We start from the raw sequence: 24,921 nt of genomic DNA, 5'->3' as shown, positions 1-24,921 counted from the left end.
GCGGTTCCAAGGATTTCTACGGGAGAACACCATTGAGCGATATGAAAGCCAGGAATGTAAGTAATGACCTCATACACTCGATTAAACCAACACAACTATCTTAAGCTAAGGTCGCTTCTCTAATGACACGAATGAGCGGTGAGTAATATAGGAAATCACTTGCACTAATTGGACGTGTTCAGTGTTTTGGAAGCCCCTAAAAGAAGAATGCCACGAACTAAATTAAAGACCTAATAATACCCTTATCAGAAGGAGGACGAAGTGCGCCAATAGCTGTGTATGTGTGCTGATGCTGGTTATCAGCCAAGACCGATCGTTCGATTTCGGGTATCGCATCCAAAACAAGGTGATGGACCCCTTTGCAAACGAATGGAAAGAGAAACTCATAGTCATAGTGTACATCTGACAGCGTGAACACACTCCGCCACAGAGAGAATTCCAACATGGCCGAGTGTTTTATGTGCAGCCTGGGTGAGTGGTACACCAAATATTCATAGTCCAAAGTTCAACTATTCTAACTGGTTTTCTTCTCTTTGTTTTAAGGGTGGATTTTAAAGTATTACCTTTACGCCTGTGCCGCATGTTTCGGCATCTTCGTCCTGCTAACCATCTTTTCGAAGATTGGCCAACGGGGCAATAAGTTTAAGTACTACAGCAAATATGGCATGATATACTTTGCGACCCAATCGCTTACTACGCTATTTGTTCCGTTTTCATTGGTACGAGCGCGAAACATCGACAATTGCAGGTTGTGAAGTGGTTGGGTATTGCTGGACCATTCTTCCAATTTCTCTAATTAACTTCGCAATTGCAGAATTATAGCCGCGGTAATATCGCGCTGTTCTAAAATCCTTGGTATCACGTGGGAGCTCCGGAATGCGCAGATTCTACGACAGGCGAAAGGTGCGATCGTTCTCACGAATCACCAGTCGTCGATGGATATATTGGGTGAGTGAGATTTCTGCCATCACGCTTAGCACGATTCCTGCTAGGTAGGTGTGTGCTGGTCACCCAGTAGTATATCGGGCTGGTTCAATGGTTTTGATAGCGGGAAGTTTATCAGGGAATTGAGTTGGTGTATAAATCGTCGCGCTCAGCGATAAGGCATGATTGACGATTGGTCGTGTTATGAGCCAGCTTCGGAATGAACTTTGAATGTTTGCTATTCGGTAATCTGGTGTGTGGTAATATCCGTTCGATGCTATGTCGCGTGCTACACATATTGCAGTTTTCTGTTTCAATATAAACAATTAAATCGACGTAATATCCCAAACGAATGCCAGTAACGGCTCTTCTTCTCCCCGTAGGTATGATGATACTTTGGGGCATCCTTCGAAAGGTGGTTCCCATCGCTAAGTTGGAACTGCTGTTTCTCTTCCCATTTGGACCATCCGCCTGGCTTGGCGGTGTGCAGTACATTAATCGCAAAAATCGTTCGTCCGCAATGAAGGCGTTTGATCGCTGCAAGCGCATGATGACAGAGGACGGTGCGAAGATGTACATTTATCCCGAAGGTACACGCTACCCCGAGCGTGGAATGCTTCCGTTCAAGAAGGGTGCATTCCATACCGCCATTGAGGCACAAGTACCGATCATTCCGGTCGTGTTTTCGCACATGTACTTTATCCAGTCGAAGAAACATATCTTTGACGACGGACATGTAATCATCGACACGCTCGAGCCCATCCCGACAGTTGGTTTGACGAAAGCTGACCTAGACCAGTTGATCGATCGGACACGTAATGCTATGCTGGCAAAGTATGAAGAGCTAAACCGCGAAGTCGATGCGGGCCTGAAGAACGCACAGTGGGTGAAACAGGACCGGCCAAGGTTCAAGGTGTACGAAGGTAAGAAAACAAACTGATACGTTCGCGGCTTGCAGATGGGGATAGATAGGGATTTTGGGTAGCGAAAAGGGAATAAAATAAAACCAATTCCACACACTAACACTGAAACGACGTTGCATATATGTTTAATTGATAAGGAGAATTCGATCGGTATATAGGTGCGTGTTACCCAGTCCCAATCCTCTACCTAATCCCTCGAAATCGTTCTCTGATTATACTAACAAACGGTGACCATTACACGATGCAGCTCTCTTGGTATTTGTCCAATCTGTAGGGGGTGGTCTTTCCGCAAGACTTTGCACGCAAAACACACAAACAAATCAAACCATTTATGCAAACGTTGCATGGCCATATTCCACCACAGCGCAAGGAGAAGGCACAGTAACAACAATTGGCCAATCATAAGAAAATGTTCCGCCGTCGCGAGTTATCATTCTTTGAAGCAGTGTATCTGTTGGTTTTTATCATCATTCGACTTAAACGGTTAGGTTCGTTTAAATAAAAGAGGGCGGATGGGATCTACTTTGCATGCACGATCACACGGCACACGGTGGCGTGGTTTTAATGACCGAAACGTCCGCTGCCAGACTAATGATATTGATTGTTGATATCAAATGGTTTGTTGGGTGGATCGTGCCCTAAGGAAACAGAATTAAACAAACCATCTTAAGCATCGCATTTTTTTTTTCGTGTTCTTGCGTGTACGGTTTGTTAGTTTTTGCGTTTCAATTTCTTGAATAAACATACAACTTCTTCGATTGACGCAACGAAGTTTTTGCCAATTGGAGGTCGATTCTTTTTTTGCTTCCAAAACGGCATAAGCTAGGAAACTACTTACCCTTGAACCAAGCTGGTTGAAACCTTGAATAGATTTAGAGAGTCACAATGAGATGTGCGCGGTAGAATAGCGGTGTCTGGATGAGAAGAGACACCTGCGGGCGTGCATTTCTTATCTTACTTTGCTAACTCATTCAAGATGCGGGGGTACTTTGCTTTGTTGGGTTGCTCCCAATATCAGGGTTGCTAGAAGAAATGATAAAATATATCGTTATCAAAATTTGCCGAAAGCCGTTGGAGGCCGTTTGAATTTCAAATGCATTACCACTGAGTACATCTTCCTTTGAGCGGAGTGTTGATTCGCTCCCATAATCCTTCCACTGATAACGACTGGTTTTCTTCTGCTTTTCTTTCGAACTCTTTTTAGTGTCCTTCGGAAAGGAACCACGTTGGTGTCCAATGTGCACACAGCTGCCCTGTTTATCCTGCCCGCTGCGAACGCTCGGAAGGAAGAATTCTAATCGGTAACTTCCCGAGTTGCGATACTCCCGTAAGCCCCTACGGGTTTACACACGGTTAACGTGTGCGTTGTTGTGGTGGTGGTTATGTTGAGTGAGTAACAACGGCGAGTGACGTGAACAAAACCTTGACGCGGCGGCACGCACGCGCGCAACCAATCTCGCGGCATTTGCACAGTCCCGCGTACGCGTACGGTCCATTCAGTTAACGGATCACCGTCGGACGAGGGAGTAGTGTGTACCCAGTTGGCTCTCGGTTCGGTTTCGCTCGCTGCGTTAGAGCACACTACTTGTGTAACCCGCGCACCGGGCCACTTTCCGCTAACCAGCTAGTTGTTGTTTCGGCATCATCAACCGTGATCGTCGGTGGGGCCGGTTCAGGGGCAATATAGAATTATTTCCGCGACAGTTTTTGTTCTCCTTCTGCTTCAGCTTTGTGTTCGGTACACTTCGGCGTCTAGCGGTTTAGAACACTTTGGCGTAAAACTTATCTCGCTTCCCGCTCGTTGCTGTATTAGTTCGCGACGTGCCCCTTTTATCCGTGCGGTCCACAGCGGAAAGGGTTGACAAAACAAAAAACGGGGGTTAGAGGAATACAAAGGCTAAGATATTCCCTATACGGACCGGTTGTACGTCTATTTGCAAATGTGTGATATATGCGGCTGTTCTAGCGTTAACAGCTGAGGGCGGTATACGGTGTGGCATGTGTCAAGTGGGACGACAGACGACGACGACGACGCTCTACACTTACCTCATCTCCTCGCCTGCTTCATTTCCTGGAAGGGTTGCCTGGTGCTCTGGTGGATGCATTTTGCAGTTTATTTACGCGTAGACGACCCGCGTTTGTGCTTTGCGCGTGTTAATTTATTGTGCTGCTGTATCGCAAATTGAAGATCGGAGAGTTGTGTGCCATATTTGTGAGAAACCGACCCCGAAAACAAAATCCACCGCTCCAGCAGCAGCAGTAGTGGAGTAGTGTCGTACCCAGGTGCCACACAGAAGCCAAGCAGGCTGCGAAAAATCGATTAATACTTAATCGTTTGCTGGTGGTGGTGTGCAGTGTGCGCGTGTGTGTGTCAAAAATTTGACAGAAGCCGGCTAACCGGAAGGTCCCGTCCGTCCTGGTTAACGTTACAGGCAGGAAGCGATAAAACCCACCGCACAGTGTGAGATAGAAATCGGCCAAAAATGCACTCCAAATGTAGTGTGTGTTGTTGGTGATGAATTGCAAGTTTTATCGCGCTGTTGTTTTCTCTGAAGCTAGAACGTATAAACCGCAACCCCTCGCTCGCACGAACGGGAATTGATTTCATTTGAGTGCATTTAAGCTGAACGCTTCCAGTACCCGGGAGTATCTACACCGTCCGGTTGCTATTTTCCAGGCAGGGGAACCCTATTAAACCGAACCACAGAGTTCTTGGCAGGTGTGTGGACGCCTACACACGCACTCATAACGGTCTCTGCTTCAACGACTCCCGAACAAACGTGCGGTTGTGTGTACGTGTTTGCTGGACAACGAAAGGAAAAGTGCATTGTGGTGCGGTTTCCGGATCAGGCGGAACCCCAGCAGAGAGTGAGGATCAAAACGGAGCGGTACCTACGGTGACATATTCGTCGAGAACACACACTCAATCAAAGAAGGCACGACACCCGGCAACATGGCGACGCTGATGGAAGGAATAATGATAGCTGCGATGGTAAATATTTCGAATTAAGCTTGTTCCGGTTGATTTAGTCAAGAGTTCTCTATGCTCTTCTTTGCGGTAGGTCCGTCACGGTGTGATGGAACCAACCACTAGAAGATTTAAAGAATGCGGCACAGTAAGAATTATACCCGGTTTTGTTACAGTTTTGTACAGAGTCTAACTATTTGAAGATTGGAGGGCACGTAGCAATCTTTGGTGGAGTTGGTCCCCACCATAGGACACTTTCATGTGGTTAGCTATTGCGAAACGCAACATTTCGTTTCGAGCCCCTGATGCATATTAATGAAGTTGCTCCGATGTCCGAAATCGGAAAATCCAAAATATCTGCATTTCTTGAAGGTCACAAAGATGGTCGACTGCGTAACCGGAATTCGTGACCGGGTGACCGTTTTGCCAGTAATGAATGCGCTCTATTAGAACAAAATATTTGAAAATAATTGACACCAAAACATGTGTATCGACCGGTAATAGCAACTCCACAATTATTCTTCCATTCCCCCTTTTTAGCTTTGATCAGAACGGGTATTATTGCCATCATGCTCATCATAATTATACGCTTCTAGTCATAACTTTGTAACCGAGTCTCAATCCCCCTTGCTGTCGAGCGTGAAGTTCAAAGGGAAGGGGAGATATTATTAGGAGTTTTCGGTTTTGTTTTGCTATTACTAAGAGGTTAAAATATTATTTATTTTTTTATCTGTAAATCACCCCATACACACATGCACACAAAAACCCTCTAGAAGAAAGTATGTCGTTTTGCCCTCAAAACATTGTCATCGAACGATGTTCTACTCTGGTTGATGTATAAAAATATCCCCGATACACTCCCGATATAATTAGAACCGAGTCCAACGGCCGACATTTTGGTCTGCGGGAGATAGCACGGCAGGCAAGTTCTTGCATTCGCATACGAGAACGATGTCAACAACCGACCTATCGGCATCGATCCGAATACTTGTAACAGGCAGGCAAGCAGGCAACGATTCGCTTCATCGCCCATTATCCTGAATGATATACCTCCACCCTTTATACCCTTGTACCGTGGAAAGGGCCGGATATGGCGCTATTTTTGATAGTACACAAGAGAAATCTCAGTCCCCATTTCTCTAGGGTGCAACGGGTTGCATTGGAGCGACGAAGCGAAATATGGTGATAAATATAGCTTTGGATATCGTTAGAGTCGTTAGTACATCTTTTTCTCGTTGCCGTCCACACAAGGAGGACGATTAATAGTGGGAAGAAATGACATCGAATATGTGTGACGTTGACACAGGATGAGCAGTTGCGGTGTACATCCTACCAGTGAGCACCGTTTTATTGTCCCATGCATTTATACACAATGTAAATCGTGATGGTACCACACTATGACGTTGATATGAATATTCAATGCAAACGAAAAATAGACGACCGTCGGCCAATCAGGCAATCGATTTTCGAACAATAATTTCCATGCTACCATATAATGATTTATTAGACTGACTATTTGCTTTGGTGGGTCATCATCACCTAAAACGCATCTTTCAGCACGATAAAGAATGAGTACGACATGTTCGCCATCTGTGAAATAGTTATTGAAGCGAAGACCTAGTATTTTCACACCCAATTTTGTAGTCATGTAAATTTACCCACCTTCTGAAAGCTTTCCATATCGACGAAACAAAACTTTCCCGCCTGTATGCCGACCCGCCATTGCGTACGGTGCAGAATCATCCGTACTCCTTGCTGGATAACATGATCCATACCTTGCCAACCGCACGCATACACGGATTTAGTGAGCTCTTCGGCCTATACACGGCGGGTAGAATGGAAAAAAGTTAGAGAGGTTCTACTCTGTATCAAAATTCATCGATTTTTTATCTAACTTGATTCGAAAGTCGTGTTCCAACGTAACATTGGCCAAAGGTTTCGATTGTGAGGACGAAGAACAAAATGGCAATGTTCACGAATTTTACATCCTTTTCCTCCTGTAACAAAGTAAAACAAACAGCTGTTGACGATTCAAACATCTTAAATAATGTACCTCCTAGTAAACGTTACCGCAATAGTGAAGTAAAGCATCATTAAACACCAGATAAAGATGCAAAATACAAGCTGAAGCAGCAGTACGGGCCGTAAAGCTGTTACCAGTAACGCAATACAGTCGAGCGTTCGTTGGTGTACATGAATAATGTCACGCAGTTCTTCATGGGCTGCTTTCTTGGGGACGCGGTGTAAATTGTTAACCTTCATCGTAAGGACATGGAGCAATGTTTCACAGTAACGCACACTGCAACAGATTGTCAACAGTTTCGTATGTACGGAACAGGATGTTGCAAACATCATTGGCAATATCACGGAGGTGAAGACTATATAATGAAGGATATTCGTACGTTGCTGAAGCCCATAGAATTCTTGCTCCATATGAAGAGTAAACTCAACTGACGGGAGAAGTACTTCCGATGCGTTGACGCTAGCTTCGTGTCCGTTGTTGGTTGTGCCTAGTGATTGAATGTACACCCCGATACTAGTTACTACTGGAGCCACACAATAGAAGACAATTAGTATCGCAATGAAGAAACAGTATTTGTTCGTGTAGCGATGGATAAGACGATTGAACTGGAAAATATACTCCCGAACAGTGGCCAGCTGATAGTCTCTATATACTGACAAAAGACAAGACTGGTCAATTAAGCAAGTGCGCAAGAAAAAAATAGAAAACAAAGATTACTCACAATACTTTGTCAAGCTTGTCGTCTTCTTGATAAATTGTTTAAAAGGCACATATTCAATCCAAAGTAACATTGTGCCACACATAGCATTCCCCACGAAAATAAGCTCCGCCATGGAGCAGATGAATGTTTCCAGATCCGAATAGGCCGTCACCAGCTTCGGCACCGCTACCGTAATGCAGAATGCAACGAAAACGATCGGAAAGTACAATCGTTTCGAATCGCTCCACAGACTAACTCGCTTCTGAAGGTACAAAATTAAGGGAAGGACGGCTCGGTCGTCCTGCAACGCCATAAAAAGCATATTTTTAATAATGCTTTGTTTTCTTCCAACTTGAACACTTGAAACATCCAATGTTGATCCAGCAGACTGACTATTTCGTGAGGAATTGTGCAGTATTTATTCAGTCGGTTCTTAGTAGTCACAAACATGTTTTATTCAATGGTTAATATGGAATGCTTAGTACTTTATTACCACAGGCATGAAACGTAGAGTACAGCCTAATTGGGTCCATTTTGCCAGGGTTTTTTTTATTCTTGAAGAAAGCTTTTTCTTGTACGAGCTTGATTATAATAAAAACTGTAACCTTAATTAATTCATTTATTGATCATTTGCTTTTTGAGAGCAAAGCTTCGCTCGGAAAGATTGAGTGAATGTATATGTATGCAAGAAGGGTATGAGAATGGTTGCAGCTGTATCCGTTGTCCTCTATGTTAGCACATTAAAATACATCCTTAAGCACCACGAACAAGGAATACGACATGTTTAGCATCTGAAACAATCAATAATTTGATCAATAAATCCTAATTGGCATTAGCAATAAGCACAAGAAGTGCACCACCATACTGCACGAAACTGTTCCATGTTGACGAGGCAAAACTTGGCCGCGGTTAGTCCAACACGGCACTGCGCTCGCATTATCATAAAGGCGATGCGTTTCCTCGTTTCTCCATCGAAATTGCTCCAGTCGCAATCATACAATTCCTGTCCAACGTTGATGCTCTGTTGAGGGTGACGAGAAGGAAAGTAGATCAATTAGCATTCATAAAGCTTTCGAGAGCTGTATACTATAACCCAGACCTCCTGAGATAGCTGAGTGCCAAGATAACAATATCCGAGGGTTTCTATGGACACGAATAAAAAAAGCAGGAACATGTTGAGGAACCTAACGTTGATTCCCTGAAAATATTGATCTCTAGTCAAGGGAGTTTTCCAGACAGATAAATCTAATGCATTCGATCTTACTGATAGTGAGAAGTACAGCATCATTGTACCCCAGATCAAGATGCACAGGACGAACTGCATCAGAAGCAATGGTTGAAGAACTAACTCTAGCAACTCTGCACAACGGAGCGCTCGCTGGTGGAGTTCCCGTATTTCTGACAACGCGTCGATTTGTTCTCGTGGATCGGGAAAGGTTTTCATATATTTCAATTTCATCACTACAATTCGGAGAACGGATTGACAGTATTTGATGATGTTCCACACCGCCAACATCTTTACCGTAGCGGTATACGCACAAAGATACATGAGGGGAAACATGAACACGGTACACACGCTGTATCCGAGTAGTGAGGTGCGACTGTCAATCCAGTAGAAATCCTGTTCCATATACAGACTGAACTCGAACGGGGTGCCGTTGTTCCGAGCTGCCTGGGCAATCGTATACCCATAATAGTTACTCCACAGCGGTGCCATACAGTACATCGTGCAGACGCCACACATGCAGAGGCAATAGAACATCGTGTACTTGTGAATTTGTAGATTCAATTTCACGAGATTGCTTCTGATAAACTTTGGTTGATAGGCGCGAAATACTTTTCGTTTTGTTACGGAAGAAAAAGCGTAAGTAACGAACAAAACAAGTGATCCACCGTGACTTTTGCCTTACCAATTGAAACGAACGATCGTAGTTCAGCAACCAATAGCTTGAAGTGATCATTCCGCACGTAAAACAGAAGCATACCAGCGAACACGTTCGTTTCGAGAATCAACTCAGCATACCCTCGAATGGAAGCCTCCAGTGTGGGATAGCCGAAGAAAACTTTTGGGATCACAATGCCGAAACAGTAGCACATAAACACTAGGATGTACTTGTAGCGATACCGGGTCTCACCCCAAACTCCGAAGACTTTTAACAAGCGTAGTATTAGCGGCATTATTGCCGTGTCATCGCACGGTTTGAACCTCATGATGTAGATGGAAACTGCTACAAGCTTTCGATGTCTCTTTGATCTAGGCTGGGAACGCTCTAAACGTTACCTATGGATAACAGATTTTTTCAATGTGTTCCAATTGATACGAGATCTTGATGTTCTTATGCGTGACAAAAAAGGATATTTACGAACCCGCTAAACAAATAAAAACACGCAACAAAAAACTCTTTATTACATCAACGTATAATCTAACTGACAAAACAAATGACATGGCAACTAGCTCATTACGTCTGGCCTGTGTTTACGTTTATTCAGAGTTCCTGTACACAAGAGTGGTATTGTGCATTATCAACTTTTTTTTGCTACTATGAGACTATTCTAAGTATCATGTGTACTATTCTAGATATCACGATACGTGTCGTTCAGGCACAACACGTCCATCTCCATTGTAAAGGATGAATATTTTATTTTCCAAACAATTGCATGGAGGAGCTTACCGTGAACAAAATATTCTATATAAGATCCTTGAGCACAACAAGAATTGAGTAGGATGTCTTGAACACCTGCGAAAAAAATGATGTTTGTCGGGAAAAAGTGTAGTATCCACATTTCACACGTTACTACTCACCTTGGCAAACAGTTCCAAATTCACCGCAAGAAAGCCCCAGGATGTTAACGATAATGGTTGTTGGCCTTGGTTTATAATCATCTGTACTAGTTTTTGAGTACTAGGACGATGTTGCTCCCATCGAAACTGATACGACTGGTGGGCAATTTGTGTGCCGGTAGTAGCAAGTTCGGTGCACAGAAAGCAATAGCCGAACATTTCCAGTGTCATATTAAACATTATTAGCAAACCGTTCATTGCAATCATGTCGAAACCGATAGTGAAGACGTAAAGAAGCGTAAGACACCATGTTAGGGTGCACAGAGCTAGTTGAAGCGCCATCACTATACTTAATGTTTGATTTAGTAGTGTGAAGCAACTAAAAATTAAAGAAATATATAACCAGTATAGCAATATGAATTTGTTGAGACACGAATAAGTACCGTATAGCGAGTTGGTGCATTTGTACTGCTTTTTTCAACTCTCGATCAATGTCTTCGGCAGCAGTACGATTCAAATCCTTAATGGTGATGCTGACGAGGAGTAAAAGAGTACTGCAGTACTTGATCGTTGTTACGATCGTTAACACTTTTGTGGCGTTGTTGTAGGAGGCAAACGAAAATATAACTAATGCGACAATACTGAAAACAATATAACCAAACACCGTATGCCGATTGTCGATCCAGTAGAAAGTTTCCTCCAGATTGGGATAGTACTGGATCAAGGTAACGGATGCGTTACCGATTGTTCTCGCTTTGAAGATAGAACGATACGTCAGCATACATGGTAAAGTCCAGTAAATAATAGCTGTAACCACTATATAATAGCAGAAAATTACAGACAACTTCTGTATATTTCTGTTAAGTCTCATTAACAGTAGCTCTGGTAAAGATTCTTTTTGATTAGTTGAATGATATGCTGGATAAGCTGAAGAAAGAAAGAGAGAAAGAGAGATACAAAGAGAGAAAGAGAAATATGTAAGATAAAATATATTTTATATCTATCATCAGTATTGAGGATTTACATGATTGACGAGTTCCATTTCTGGGATTGATTTATAGTTGAATTAGAATATTTGGAAGTAGCAAAGAGGCTAAATGATATTAATATTTTGCAAAGCTTTACTTTGCAACACGCCGCTTTACTTACCAATATTGATGAAAGTATCAATAGTGTTAAGTAACTGCCTGTAATGATCATGCTGAAGAACAAGGCAAAAAAATCCAACATCGACGTTGGTGAAAAATATCAGTTCAGCTAAACCTTGAATCATAGACGCTCTACTGGGATACGGAAAGAACACTTTCGGTATTAGAAGTACTACAATGTAAACGAAAACGTTAGGTAGAATTTTTCTTCCGAGGTGTTCCGCATCTTGTCTAAAACCGGATAAACTTAAGAGATATTTAACTATCGGCATAACTGCCTTCGGATCTTTGGGATTTAACTTGAACATTGTGCAGAGCGCAATAACTTCTAGATAAAGTGGACATGGGGCTTTTAATAGCAGTTTTGATCTCTAGGATGTTTACATTGGAGTTTACAAAAAATATCATTACTAAAACGTAACAATTTAAAATCGCTTAGATTCAAATTGAATGCGATCAATTCTGAGAATTTATCAGATTGTAAGGGGACTCCCTTGCAACTATCGTTACCCTATGGTAGGTACCATTGGTTTATAGAATTAATCTTTAAGATACTAAAGCACGTTGCGGGCGTTTGATTGTTTTATAAGCTTTACAATAATCTTACCGCAAAGACCGTGACGGATATCTTATTGCGAGTACACTTTATCTAAATGTGTATCTAAATGTGAAATAGTAGCTAAGTCCCTGGCGGACTCTGCTGTTACGTCACGGGCTTTAAATTTGATAAAATTTCCCGCACGTCTACATTACGCTAATCGCATCGCTTAACCCATTTCGTGATAATCGGGTACACACGAATTAAGAATACGATTAACAGGCAAGCTCTGCGGGAGTTATCGGTGCTGTGTGTTGGAAAGGTGCGAATAAGTTTGACCCATTCCGATGTCCATGGCCGGCTTCTATGGTTATCACCATTGACAAAGACGCACTTGGTGAAGTGATTTTAAGTCAACGAATGTACGTCCCTCGAAATGTCCCTCCAGTGCAGTGCATCTGCTCTTATCGACAAAGTGTGTCGAGAGAATCAGTGGGAAGGTCAAGCCTCTTTTATCAGCAGTTCTTTGCGTAAAGTTGAGGACGTATATTTATGTTCTTTTGTTATCTCGCCAGTTTCGCTAATTTTTTTTTTTTGGTCGAATGCTTCGAAACGTTATCAAGAGTCCATTCCATTAAATTGTAGTACTGCTCTAGTTGTAGAATAATCAAAGTTCCAATTTGGCAAAATGGAATCTCCTACAGAGGTCAAATTCCACCTCGAGTGTTCTTGAGTGAGTAAACTCTACAAAGGCAAGAAAAATGCAATCGTTAAATGTACTATTCCATGTGATGTGAGAGAGAAAAAATTCCAGTAGATCCAAAAATAGACATCACTGTACTAATGGGTTCTTATCATCTCATTCGTTTGTTTTCCCACTTTTTTTCAGAATGTCTTCCTCAACAGCCTGTCGCTTCAGGTGGTGGTGGCCATGGTCGTTGGTAGCCTGCTGTCCAACACGTTTAAGTACCATGCGAAAATGTTTATCATCGTGCTAATGTCATTTCTGGTACTAGTCGTCCCGATACCGCTGTTTCTTTTCAAACCTCGCTGGCCACTGAATGCGCTGTGAGTAACGGGTTTAAAACCTAAACTTAACAAAAACTTATCAAATGCAATGGTAACATTTTTCTATCATTATTCTTCTAGAATTCCTGGCATTGTGGCATGTGCATTTATTCGACTGTTCGGCGTGGAGTATGAAATCCGAGGACAGGAACATATTAACGTTCGTAATGGTGGCGTTGTGCTGCTCAATCATCAAAGTGCAATCGATATAGTGAGTAAGTATCGCTACCCGGTGACTGAGGACCATTTTATTCCCCCCCTAGCCAGGAACAATCAAAATGATTTCCTTTCATGTTTTTTTTGCTCTTTTGTAGTGCTATCGCGATTGCTACGAGAGTTCCGTAACATCGTACCGGTGGTAAAGAAGGAACTGTTCTACATGCTCCCGTTCGGTATCGCGTCCTACCTCGTGGGGGTTGTGTTTATCGATCGCAAAAATACCGCCTCCGCAAAGGACGTTATGAAACGAGAAGCGGTCGCCATTACCAAGGACCATGTAAGCGTTCTATAAAATGAATGAATGATAACAACGCTCTGTAACGCGTTCGTTGAATAAATTACCGTACCGGTCTTTTCCTGCTTTTGTTTTAGCTAAAATTGGCCATATTCCCTGAGGGTACGCGCCACGACAACGATACGTTGCTACCGTTTAAGAAAGGTTCATTCCACGTTGCCGTCGATTCGCAATCCATCATCCAGCCGGTGATCGTGTCCAAGTATCACTTTATCGACCACAAACGTAAACGGTTTGGAAGGGGCCGTGTGATCATTAAGATTATGCCCGAAATCCCAACCAAGGGTATGACGAAAGCGGATGTGAACGAGCTGACGGAACGGTGCCAACATCTGATGCAAACGGAATTCGATGCGCTCAGTGCGGAAGCGAAACAATACTGCCATAACTGAGACGACACACTAACATCCTCCTCAAAAGCGTTCGGAATATATAGGATGTCATAAGCAGTAGCAAAGCAATAATAGTCATTGTTGCGGGGACCAGCGCTAGATGGAGACTAGTTGCAAGATTAAATCAACGTTCAAGTGCAAAGACAAAAACATTGAACAGCAGAACAATCTTTGGAATAGAAGCCGAAGAGACAATCTGTGATCATATGGTGTCCACGCTATACTATCCGGTCACCAGTTCGTGCTTCGTCGATATTAATATCTGCCCAAACGAGAAAAGAGACAGTTAGCTATAGTTCCGGGACATACAATCATCCCCGAAAACAGGGTTCCCGGCAGTTACTATCAGACTCGTACCTGGTACCTGAGTACTTTCCTGAGTACGATAAGCAATTTCAATCGACACCATCTGAAAGATGTAAACGTCGGAGATATACTCAACGTCAACCAAACGATCGTATGGAAGCGCACCTATAAAAGACAGGAACGAAACAAGCGCATATAGGGAGTAGTTAGAGTAGTAGAAACACATACACACAAATACAGTGTTCGGTGGTTGTGTTGATGTGCTAAAGGTTAAACAATCATTTAGAAAACAGAAACGACAGGTCAAAAATTGTAACGTAGACATAAAACGATCATGATAGGGAGTGAGTGAGAGTGAGGAAACAGGAAAGCTGTAAAATTCGTAGCGAGTCACTAAACAGTAGTAAGTATAGGATTTCGATTTCGGCTATGTTTTTGAAACGTAGTATTAAGAAATCATGCAATTATTTACTTCGTAGTGTACCGACAACATTAACCAAAAACAAAAATAACTGTGAGGAACTGCACGTTCTGCTGTCTAGGACAACGTTGTTTAGGTCGAAATAAAACGTATGGCTAATTTTAGGCAACCACACCCGAAGAAGCGTACTGCGTGGATGGTGCATGCAATGGTAGTGAGGTAATTTCCGATGGATGTTTGCACCGGGGTTGCAAGGACTAACACCATCCCCCTTTAATCGGTCTGTTGCGTGTTTTCTGTGTATATTGTGTGGGAGGAGTGGAAAATATGCAAATTGTGAGCCAACCCACGTCACGTCACAAAGGTTTATTTTTGTTTGGCCATATGCCATACCTTTCCTCGTGCGGAAACTTAGCAGGGAAGAAAGATCGTGTTTGTTTTTGTGCGATAAGCTTGAATGAAGCTTTTTGAAGCCGGAGGCTATATTTTCTTAAAAGGATCATTTTAATAGTTGGCTGGATTGTGATACCATGTTTTTCTTTTATTGGCGGCTTAAACCGAATTTATGCTAAGCGATTGTGGAACAGATTATTGCCAAGTTTTTGTGCTTTAAAACTCTGCGTTCTTTATTTTATAGAACTGGAAAGAGGAAATTTTAATTGAGAAGCTATCAACGAATCCAGGTGATTCTATATTTCAGATTGATGAAACAATTCTGGTTCGTTTTGAAATCCTTCATTTGCAAGATGCAGTTCGATTTGTTCGGAATAGAACCGGACGGTCGAGTTCGAAAAACTGCTCGACATGCGTAACGTAAACTGCTCGAATACAGTATGCAATCGGCGAGCTTTGTAATTTGAAAGAAAAATCAAACCGCACCGAAAACGTAGCTAATTAAACGTTTACATTAAAGTGCATCGTTTTAATGATTTGTTATATATCATTATACCGTGTTTGTACAGAAAATAGCGTAATATGCGGCTCAGTGTTGGTGGCTACAGTGCTTGCCGAAAGCATACTTCAAGTATGATGGGTTTTGTTGTTCATGAAATAATAATTTATTCTTTATTAAACAGAAAAACAGAAAGATTATTAATCTGGTTTTGATGTCCCTTTTAATTTTGGTTTTAAAATATTTTATTTAAATAAATATGTTTTTTTTTCTAGCTACATGTGTGTCATACGTTTTATCCATCACTGTACGCATGCGCCATACTAACAGCCGCTGAAGATGACGGACCTCGGGAAAGCTCGCGAGCGTACTCGTGTTTATTTCCGTTTGAAACCCCGCTACGGAACGGCCACCGTGCGCGGCAACTAATTCACGGCTTCTGGGGTGTGTTGGTACTCCGTGCCGCAAACCATCATTTCGACGGTGAGCCAGTGAGGACTGTTTCGGTACTTTAAGTGCGGCATTTGTCTCCGGCATGTGTATGTGTGTGTGCGGGCGTGGGAGTGTGTTTAGTGTGCGCTTGCTAAAACAAAGCTTAAACAATGCTTTTAAAACATCAACGAGATGCTTGAAGATGCATGAGAAACAGTGAAATTGTTACGAAGTGTTTTCTTTCGGTTTGTTTCCACCGGTGTGAAAGGAAGCACAGATGTGGAGAAAGTCCTTTCTCGTGGCTTTCATCTTTTCGACGCAGTGGCAGCAGGTGTGCGTGTAGTGTTTTACACTCGCACACACAGAACCAAATTTCCATTTCGTCCAGACGGAACCTACCGGCGAATTCCCTTCCGGCGAGACTAAAGCTCGCTCTGTGGGGGATCCTCGTTTTTTGACGTTTTTCCGAGTGCGATTGTTTGTTGTGTGTGGCTCCTGTTGGAGGATTTCCCTCGTGTTGCTATATTTACCAACACCAACCCAAACACGGCACTGTGTTTTCTACGCCAAACCCTTGTCGGAAGTTATCCCCGGTTGGTCCTAGCACGCGGACATCAGCCAGACATCCGGAATAGCTGCTAGACACGAGCTTTGTTTGCTTCGCACGTGAAAACACACATTGGAGACACATTCGAGGACATTGCATGTTACCTTCCTACTCCAGTTTTTTGCAGGTATTTTTTGTGATTTAAATTTTTAATTCCACTAAAAATTGCTAGTGTCCCCAAAACCTTCGACGGAAATCCCATTGGACGACAGTTGTAAATCAGCACCAAAGCACCTGTTCGATTTCTAATCTCGATTCTCTCTGTACCATGCCAACATTGATACCCCGACCCATTGACCCGATAGCGAGATGGGAGGTTCTCTTTTGTCTGAGATTTTTTTTGCTGCACCGAAAATAAACACTTTTTCCGTCCTGTTTCTTTCTTTTCACCATATCCCGCCCGATTGAGGTATTGCAGTTGTGCAATCACGTGCATTAGCCAAGCAGGCTGTGATCAAGTGTGAAAGCGAAAAAAGAAAAAAAAACAGAAAGATAGAGTAGATGTGTGTGAGAGAAGGGTAAGCCAACCAATTCACGTCCACAACCCGGAATTTGGTCAATCGCCACCGGCTGACTGCTGCTGCTGCTACTGACTGATGTGTGTATCTGGCTGGCCGAGAAGAGTCGGAGAATTGAAGTAAATTTAGAACAATTTATTGTCGTAGTCACGGATGAGACTCTGCCGGCGAACCGCCGAATGGAGGAGAAGTGGAGCGTCGTCGTTGGACCAGCATTTGTGAGGTTCGTTTGATTGATTGGGCTAGTGCATTTATAAGAGTTTTTGTGTGTGATATTGATAGTGTGACTGTACAGTAACCTCAGTGTAACTTACCTGTTCCTGGAACAGGCAATAAGTTTGGATAACTAATTTACATACATCATCTACCAAACGTCCAAAGTAATCTATCAAGGTAAGTTGCGATATTAGTTACTGATATACTAATACTTGAATGTTCATTGTCTTACCAATCGTCTATGGTTGTGATATAAACTTAATTCTGAGCATATGGCATTGTCATATTCATTGGTAAATAGCCTGAGAACTCTCCAAGAACTTGAGATTTATATTCACAATATATTTCACGACAGTCTATGTCGAGAGTATACATAATTTAAAGAGTTCCAGTCCTCACGAACGTCCTCACAAAGCACTCCCAACTATCACAAAGTCTTAGTAGGGTAGTCTCTGCCATAGAAGGACTTATTAGCCCACTTTTTTTTGTTGGACGGTAATTTCCCAAAAAATAGAGTATGAGATTAAGTTATCATACTATTCTGTTGCCAGTACCTGTTTCTCTGGACTTTAGCTTTTGCTGCATGTTCAACCTTCCACATTTTTGGCAACGCACATATGAACGGTATAAGCCACTTTCCAATAACAATGCTTACCAAGCATTCTTAAAACCACGCTAAAGCGCTAACCCGTCCATAGGTGACGAGGTACAGCCGTTCTAGTTACGCTCCGTCGTAATTAGGTCAATGTTCCGCCGGTTACGCATATTTATGTTATTTAAGTCGCGTTAATAGATAGGAAGTAAGTAACAAAAAAGTAATAACAATTCAAGAAATGTATTATTCAAGTGTAATGTAAAAAAAACCAGGCTGATTTCAAGTGTCAAAACAATTTCTTCGCATAACTTACAATTTTGTGTAAAAAAAATCTACAATACCTTATCGATTTGGTAAGAAATGACAATTTTTGGTACGCTGAGCAACAGTCTGTGATATTGAAATAAGTGTTGATGGCCTTAAAAATCAAACACCTGTTCCTTTCCATGGTAGATGATCAGAAACACCTGCTCTATTGACAGGCGCATCTTCCTGTAACTTGATAACGATTGTGCGAATAGTCTGGATCGCGTGTTCCAATAGCAAGAAAAAAGAAAATCTCGCCAAGTAACTCACTGATTCGCATATGCCAGGCTTATAGCTGGTGATAATTGCGTCGAAGGTACACCTTCCTAACCGTGATGTGTGTTGACCGTTGTACAGTGAGAAGATCGCCGGCTTTTACCCGCCGCATTGGTCAATTGACGATCACGTGTTATGTTTGCATGAGCCCGGTAAGCTGTGTGCGCTGAAGGGCGATGTTGATGGCGTGTGCCATGGCGTGTCTCTATCTATGACATACACACGTTCATCGATCTGAAAGCTGATGATGGTGATGATGATGATGACGATGATGCACTGCTCTCCCGGTGCATGATGTGGTATGATCGATGAAGAATAACACAATCGCGACCACTTTGAGTGTTTGTTGCGGAGACTTTAACCTGCAGAGGCTTATGAAAATAAAAGTTAAAGACATAATGTAGTACGCATTGCATCCGAATTCTCTATCGGGTCGAATCAATAAATATTGATAAAACACACCTTTCGCCGGGGCGCGCATTCTACCCCTAGCAACATAACACTATGCTCTGCTCGTGGACTATCCACCCACTTACATTAGGGAGTCTCATGTACACAGTCACAGTCAAAGAATGTTGTGTGATCCGTTAGAATGTTTACAAACAATCGCCGGAAGTAGAGAAAGCTCTCTGCAATTGCTTGCTGGTACTTTTCCAAATTAACCCCACTTCTTGCAGGTGTGTGTCAGGTTCAATTATTTACCATCCGAATGGTTTGTTGAACTCTCTGCATCGGTTGCCAAAACATACCAAAAATTCCAAACGTGCCCTGGCTGCGCTGCTACCAAGGGCGTAAAGTGTTGAAGGGGGAGAATCGACCCTATTTGTAAATGATAATTACGAAGCGTCCCAACTTTCACTTTACCCATCACAGGCGCAGGAGTGTGCGTCGAAAAGCTTCTAATGCTACGGTCCCCTTATCAGTTCGATGTTACGTCCCGGTTAGCAGTAATTGCAGTTCAGTCTCTGTGGCCGGTACGTTTGCATCGTGTGTTGGCTATTGCTGCGATTTGGTGTGTTTCGCAATCGTGCAAAGTGGTTCTGCTCTGTGGTAGTTGGGTGAACGAAGAATGAAATCGATGGCAAATGAGGAAATAGTTAGCAAGGTGAATAAGATGTAGTGTACTAGAGGAGGGATCCTGTGGATGCCACAGGAGCGTCTGATTTAGTATGCTGTACAAATTGTGATAAAGAGTAACCATTCGTGATGGCTATCGGAATGGCTATCGTGGGAACGTCCGACGATCAGAAGGCAATTTATGTCAATAATGTCTTGATTAGATCGTATCTATCTATATAGCAGCTAGAGGCACATCGTGGTTGTCGCATGTCGCAGCTTTATGATGATCCAATCAACAAGGCGTCGGCTGCGTGCGTGTAGAAAGTCCATTTTAACAACGCGTCAGTTCGAACTCTCTAACCTCAATGAACTTTGCACTAGCACTCTCGCTAATGTACGACCTTCAACGGCCTTAACTCCTGTTGCCTTGTCCATGTACCCTCAAGACCCTGGAAGAATGTCTTCAATATCTAAAGGCACCGCGTAAAAAAATCCCTAATTTCCTTCGATAAAGCGAAAGGATTAGTATGCCGAGACACATTGCGCACACCTCCAGATATTGCAAATATTAATCGCTAGAACGTGCCCGCAGGATAAAAGGTTTACCGCTTATCTAGCGAAGCAAGATTACGCAATGCACAATGTAGGTTCTGCACGCCTGGACATCACTTTATTGCGGGCGAAATTTATCGGCAAAAAAACCCACCTTTCTTTACCACTTTTATCATACTCTAGTTAGCGACTGGGAGCTTTTGACCTCCGGCGTTGCGTTTGCGAAACAGCTCTTTTATCAGATTAATCGCATTAGGAGAGGTATCAGCCGGGATATAGCAACACGATGTCTCACGTGTTCGCGCATTTCGTGCAAAGGGAAGATCGTCCTGGTTGCGTTGTGATCTTTGTGCTCCAGTACTGTGTGGATTGCCTTTAAGTGGAGTTAATTTTGTGGTTCCTTTATTGAGCTGTTGGCTTGTAGAGAAATACAGAGTAAGTGGTGCTATTGTTGGTTGATTTGCTGGGTTATTAGAGTCGTTCGGAGATTAACCGTGTGTTGACAATGGAATTATTTGTGTGCAAAATGGTGGACGTTCAGAATTTTCCACCTGCAATAGATTAGGTCAAGGACCCGGGAAGAATAGTGTGCTGGATCATTGGAACTACCGATTTGTTCGTACACGAAGTAAACAAAGATCATTGTCTTATCAGACCAAACTTATGAAATACTTCCTTTCGACAGTGTTATCGACAGTTTACCCACCGGGTTGACCAAATCAAAAGGTAATATAGGGTTAGCGATAAGAGCTACACTTTCTAATCAATGAACGGGAATGGTCGAAATATCGCAGACTTATCACTATCCGACCGCGTGTTCGTTCGTCGTCGGACTGCGGAACCTTCCCATCAAAACCTGCGATGCAGTTCAGTTGGAACTCGTTTGTTTGCTGCGACACGTGCTTCTTTACCCGTACGTTGCGTACCAGATTGATGGACTGGTGGAGTTGTTAATGAGTGAACTCGTCGTGGAGGACTATTTTTTTGCACTCGTGCGTGCATATAAAGCATGATTGTTTGTAAGTGTAATTAGCGAAGTGAAGACGTTTTCGTATGGACAGTTGTCGTTTGACGTAATTGATTATAATGCAGTGTGAAGAGCATGTACCCAACATGATGAACGTCTGATGAGGCAAAACATAGCGCTCTCTATCCTAATAACTTCCTATTTTTGTGTGTATTAAATGCGGCGATGCTAATGAGCGATACTAATGCTTGGTTTTCGATTCTCTTCCCACTAGATGACCACATCGAACGGTGAGCTGCTCGGTTTGGCCTTCATGGCGTTCTTCATCATAACGCTGTCGTCGACGGCGCGATATTACTTCAAGTTCTTCTGCTTTATCGCCTTTTCGGTGGTGTGTGCCGTCGGTCCAGTACCACTAATGTTGATCCGACCCCGAGACTATCGGAACGCGCTGTAAGTATACTAGAAGAAGAAGAAGAAGACGGGAAAAAATACAATATGGCCAGTGTAGAAATTGAAAGGTTCCTTTTCTGGGCTTTCCGGGACACACGTTTCCGCCATTAGCCAAATCGCCAACCAGGTCTCTGAAAGGGGCTAAAAAAAAGGGGATCAGAGATGTAGGCCACCGATGGGATGACTTTCCGTTTCGAAAGCCTTCACGCAGACCAAGGACCCCCTAATGGGGGGTTGATAGTTCTAAGTTATGGTTGTTGGAGGGTTTTTTTTAGTACATTTATTTCGCGTACCACAAGCGCGCGTGAGGGCGTCGTCCTTGTTGTGATGGGAATTGTGACCTGCAGAAGTTAAGGTGGAACCCTCGCGCGTATAGAAAATATATTTACCGGGAAAACCCCCTTTCCAGATGGCGATTAGGTTAATTATGCATGGTGCCTCCATATTGGAGAAGGCTTCCCAGTAGGATGATTCGTTACAACGTTCGTATAACGGACGTGTAGCAAGCGTGGGCACGAACGCATGGCCTTTTCACTCGATAGATTAACCGTAATGAACTGAATTGTTGATGGTAGGCCAAGAAAAAAAATGAGAAAATTTCTATGATTGATAGGCTCACAGGTGGTTGTTACGACGCAACAGGAAACACATGTAGAGTTGTGGTGTTTTTAAATAGAAATATAGAATTTCTTCTCGATAGTGTGTAACAGATTCACGAAGTGGATCGATATGTACAAATCTTCTGAAGTGCAATTTATATTTCGGTTTTTCTTTCCAGAATTCCAGCGTACTTATGCATAGGCTTTGGGAAGATGCTTGGAGCATCGTTCACGGTGCGTGGTAAAGAAAATATCCAACGAAAGCATGGAGGCGTCGTGCTGATGAATCACCAGAGCGCACTGGACTTGATTGGTATGGAGATACACCGTTTCCCGTGTAACCACAAGTCCCAACACGCCTAATGTCTTGGTTTTAAATTGTTATTTACAGTTCTGGCAGAGCTATGGCCCATCATGGGCAGGTCGACGGTGGTCGCTAAGAAAGAAGTACTGTACATGTTCCCGTTCGGGTTAGCTTGCTGGCTCTGGGGGACTCTGTTTATCGATCGGCAGAACCGTGATTCAGCCAAGAGCGTCATCAACAAGGAAGCAAAGGCCATCAACGAGAAACAGGTACGCGTTATCAAAGTAGAACGGAAGCCAACCCCAGGTCCCCCTATTTCCGTGCATGGTATGTACGCGAATGACACTACCTTTTTCTCTATCCCCAATTTTCCAACAGGCGAAGCTACTTTTCTTCCCAGAGGGAACGCGAGGAAACGGCGATAAACTACTACCGTTCAAGAAGGGTTCCTTCCATGTAGCCGTTGAATCGCAAGCCTTCATTCAACCGGTGGTCATTTCCAAGTATCATTTTCTGAAATCCAACGCAAAGATTTTCAATCGAGGTAGGGTAGAAGTCGACTTATAAGGTCACAGAATGACACAAGTGACCTTTTCTTTAGGTGAACTTTAATAATCATTTGTCATACGGTTCTTGTTGTAGGACAAAACATCATCAAAATTCTTCCCGAAGTGCCCTGTGCCGGGTTAACTAAGGATGACATTCCGGAGCTAATGGAACGAGTGCAGAAGATGATGCAGCGGGAGTACGAGCTACTATCGGAGGAGTCACTATCGATTAATAACATTAGCGAAGTGGTGCACTAGAAGGTATTTGTGGGTAGGGTTGTACGTTCCTGGTGGGACGTGTAAACAATTGAAAACAAAACAGTTGACCTGGTAAAGCATGTTAGAATTATACCCCGGATCTTCATTAGGGTTAGAAAAATGCTGCAGAGACAGATAAGCTGCATCTACTCTCCTCCATCGAAAGGAAGCACACTCATCACCACCTCATTACATCAAGAAACAACAACTCCTCGTTCAACAACAGAGAGCTTAGTAGTTGCGATTAGTGATTGCCTATTTTTTAAACTTTAAACTAATGTTTTTTTTTATTGCGTATGAAACTATCCGATGTGGAATTAACTTCTGTCTCTTCGAAAAACATAAGGGCGTTTGTTTCAGTTTGAAGGATAGATTTTAGCAAGCATGACGCACAAAACAGACACAACAGAACGGAATTACGCAACGTTTCGAATAAATCCGAGTTGAGGATGTTTCCTTTTTCCTATCTTCCTTCGCCAGAGACTATATTGTTCCTGTTTAGTAGGTGTAAGAGCGCGTAAGATGATGCCATTATCAGCTGTGTTGGCAAAGGGTTAAAAGTTTCAAGTCCAATAGTTATGATCAATCAAGACGCGTAGGGTGGTGCGAAGCAATAGCTGGCTTGTAAATAGCGTACAAAGTACATATTTTAGCAGGATAAGAATTTTATTCGAAAGAGCAAAACTAGGGTTTAGGGAGAACGGTAGTAAGTGGTAAAGTGGCGAAGATGAAAGCACAAAATGGGTAGAACAGTACAAGCAGTGTATGGATGCGAACACGACGTTAAATGTCGTACGTTAAATGTGATAATACATTAAAACGATGCAAAGATCTAACAGAATGTAGTAAGCACGTGAAAGGTGGTATAGAATACAAGAGAACCGGCGTTGATAGGGCGGTCGTTGCGCTTGTAGACAGCACGTGCCCTTCAGAGGGGTAAGATTATGTTCTCAGGTTTTTGTGTGATCTCTTGGTGGAGCACGAATGAAATCCCAGCACGAACGGTCTAAGGCAGTTTATTGCCCTCATAAGAATTTCCCCTTTTTGGTTGTCGCCAAGGATATCCGAAGGACACAAACATGGCACTTTTTGCCAGAATACAGGTAAGTAAGATGAAACTAAAATGAAAAATCAATTTCACTGAAATATGCACAGCTGTGTTACTGTCACCCTTTTAACTATAAGAGAGAGCGAAAGAGAGAGAGTGTGGTCAGATGAAATATCTTAAATAATAACTTAAGTTGATCAGATACATAAAGTTAAGATTTTTTAATCACATTACAAACATTTCAATTCTTTCATCTATCGAATATTTACGCTAGATAATTTATTCTTAATTGCAAGGCGATGCATGAAGAGAAACTGCTGTAATTGTGCTGCCTATTTTGATTTACTCACATTGATTAATGGTTCTAGACAATCAATCCGACGCAGGATATGAAGTAGTCAGAGGAAGTGACTAATGATTTACAGGCAATGTTTTGTGGACGACTTCTAAGGTTATTGTAATGTTAGATATTTCATAGGGCATTTGAACAAATTTCGCTCCCAAAGCAGGAGGGTGATATTAGTTTTTGTAAACAACACTGAAGGCTAACACTTGTCATTATACAATTGTCACTGCGTGTGAGG

At 42.7% G+C, this 24,921-nt stretch overlaps 3 protein-coding genes across 9 annotated transcripts; all 3 read left to right on the top strand.

Annotated features, from left to right (window-relative positions):
- Nucleotides 1-104: 104 nt before the first annotated feature.
- On the top strand, nt 105-3,223 carry LOC125763518 (1-acyl-sn-glycerol-3-phosphate acyltransferase beta-like). 2 transcript variants are annotated; one of them, XM_049426784.1, is made up of 5 exons: nt 105-471; nt 544-748; nt 815-948; nt 1,308-1,847; nt 3,052-3,223. In XM_049426784.1, exons 1-5 carry the CDS (start codon nt 444-446, stop codon nt 3,150-3,152), a joined length of 1,008 nt encoding a protein of 335 aa, XP_049282741.1. In that variant the 5' UTR covers nt 105-443; the 3' UTR covers nt 3,153-3,223. The 2 variants fall into 2 exon arrangements, with proteins under 2 accessions (XP_049282741.1, XP_049282742.1); XM_049426785.1 differs by lacking the exon at nt 3,052-3,223 and having other exon boundaries at nt 1,308-1,868.
- Nucleotides 3,224-3,369: 146 nt separating this feature from the next.
- On the top strand, nt 3,370-14,881 carry LOC125763555 (1-acyl-sn-glycerol-3-phosphate acyltransferase alpha-like). The gene is made up of 5 exons (XM_049426847.1): nt 3,370-4,839; nt 12,896-13,074; nt 13,156-13,289; nt 13,389-13,570; nt 13,666-14,881. The coding sequence occupies exons 1-5, from the start codon at nt 4,801-4,803 to the stop codon at nt 13,978-13,980; spliced, it is 849 nt and encodes a 282-aa protein (XP_049282804.1). The 5' UTR covers nt 3,370-4,800; the 3' UTR covers nt 13,981-14,881.
- Nucleotides 14,882-15,911: 1,030 nt separating this feature from the next.
- Nucleotides 15,912-24,323, top strand: LOC125763551 (1-acyl-sn-glycerol-3-phosphate acyltransferase alpha). Of its 6 annotated transcripts, XM_049426841.1 has the most exons (8): nt 15,912-16,765; nt 17,057-17,379; nt 17,486-17,549; nt 21,402-21,580; nt 22,359-22,492; nt 22,571-22,752; nt 22,862-23,027; nt 23,126-24,323. In XM_049426841.1, exons 4-8 carry the CDS (start codon nt 21,402-21,404, stop codon nt 23,287-23,289), a joined length of 825 nt encoding a protein of 274 aa, XP_049282798.1. In that variant the 5' UTR covers nt 15,912-16,765; nt 17,057-17,379; nt 17,486-17,549; the 3' UTR covers nt 23,290-24,323. The 6 variants fall into 6 exon arrangements, with proteins under 6 accessions (XP_049282798.1, XP_049282795.1, XP_049282797.1 ...); XM_049426838.1 differs by having other exon boundaries at nt 15,912-16,082; nt 17,057-17,549; XM_049426840.1 differs by lacking the exon at nt 17,486-17,549.
- Nucleotides 24,324-24,921: the final 598 nt, after the last annotated feature.

The sequence above is a fragment of the Anopheles funestus genome, chromosome 2RL (genome assembly GCF_943734845.2).
Source record: "Anopheles funestus chromosome 2RL, idAnoFuneDA-416_04, whole genome shotgun sequence".
In the NCBI taxonomy this organism is placed as follows: Eukaryota; Metazoa; Arthropoda; class Insecta; order Diptera; family Culicidae; genus Anopheles; species Anopheles funestus.
The sequence above is the reverse complement of the archived record's forward strand: the minus strand, read 5'-3'. Positions and strand labels throughout refer to the sequence as shown.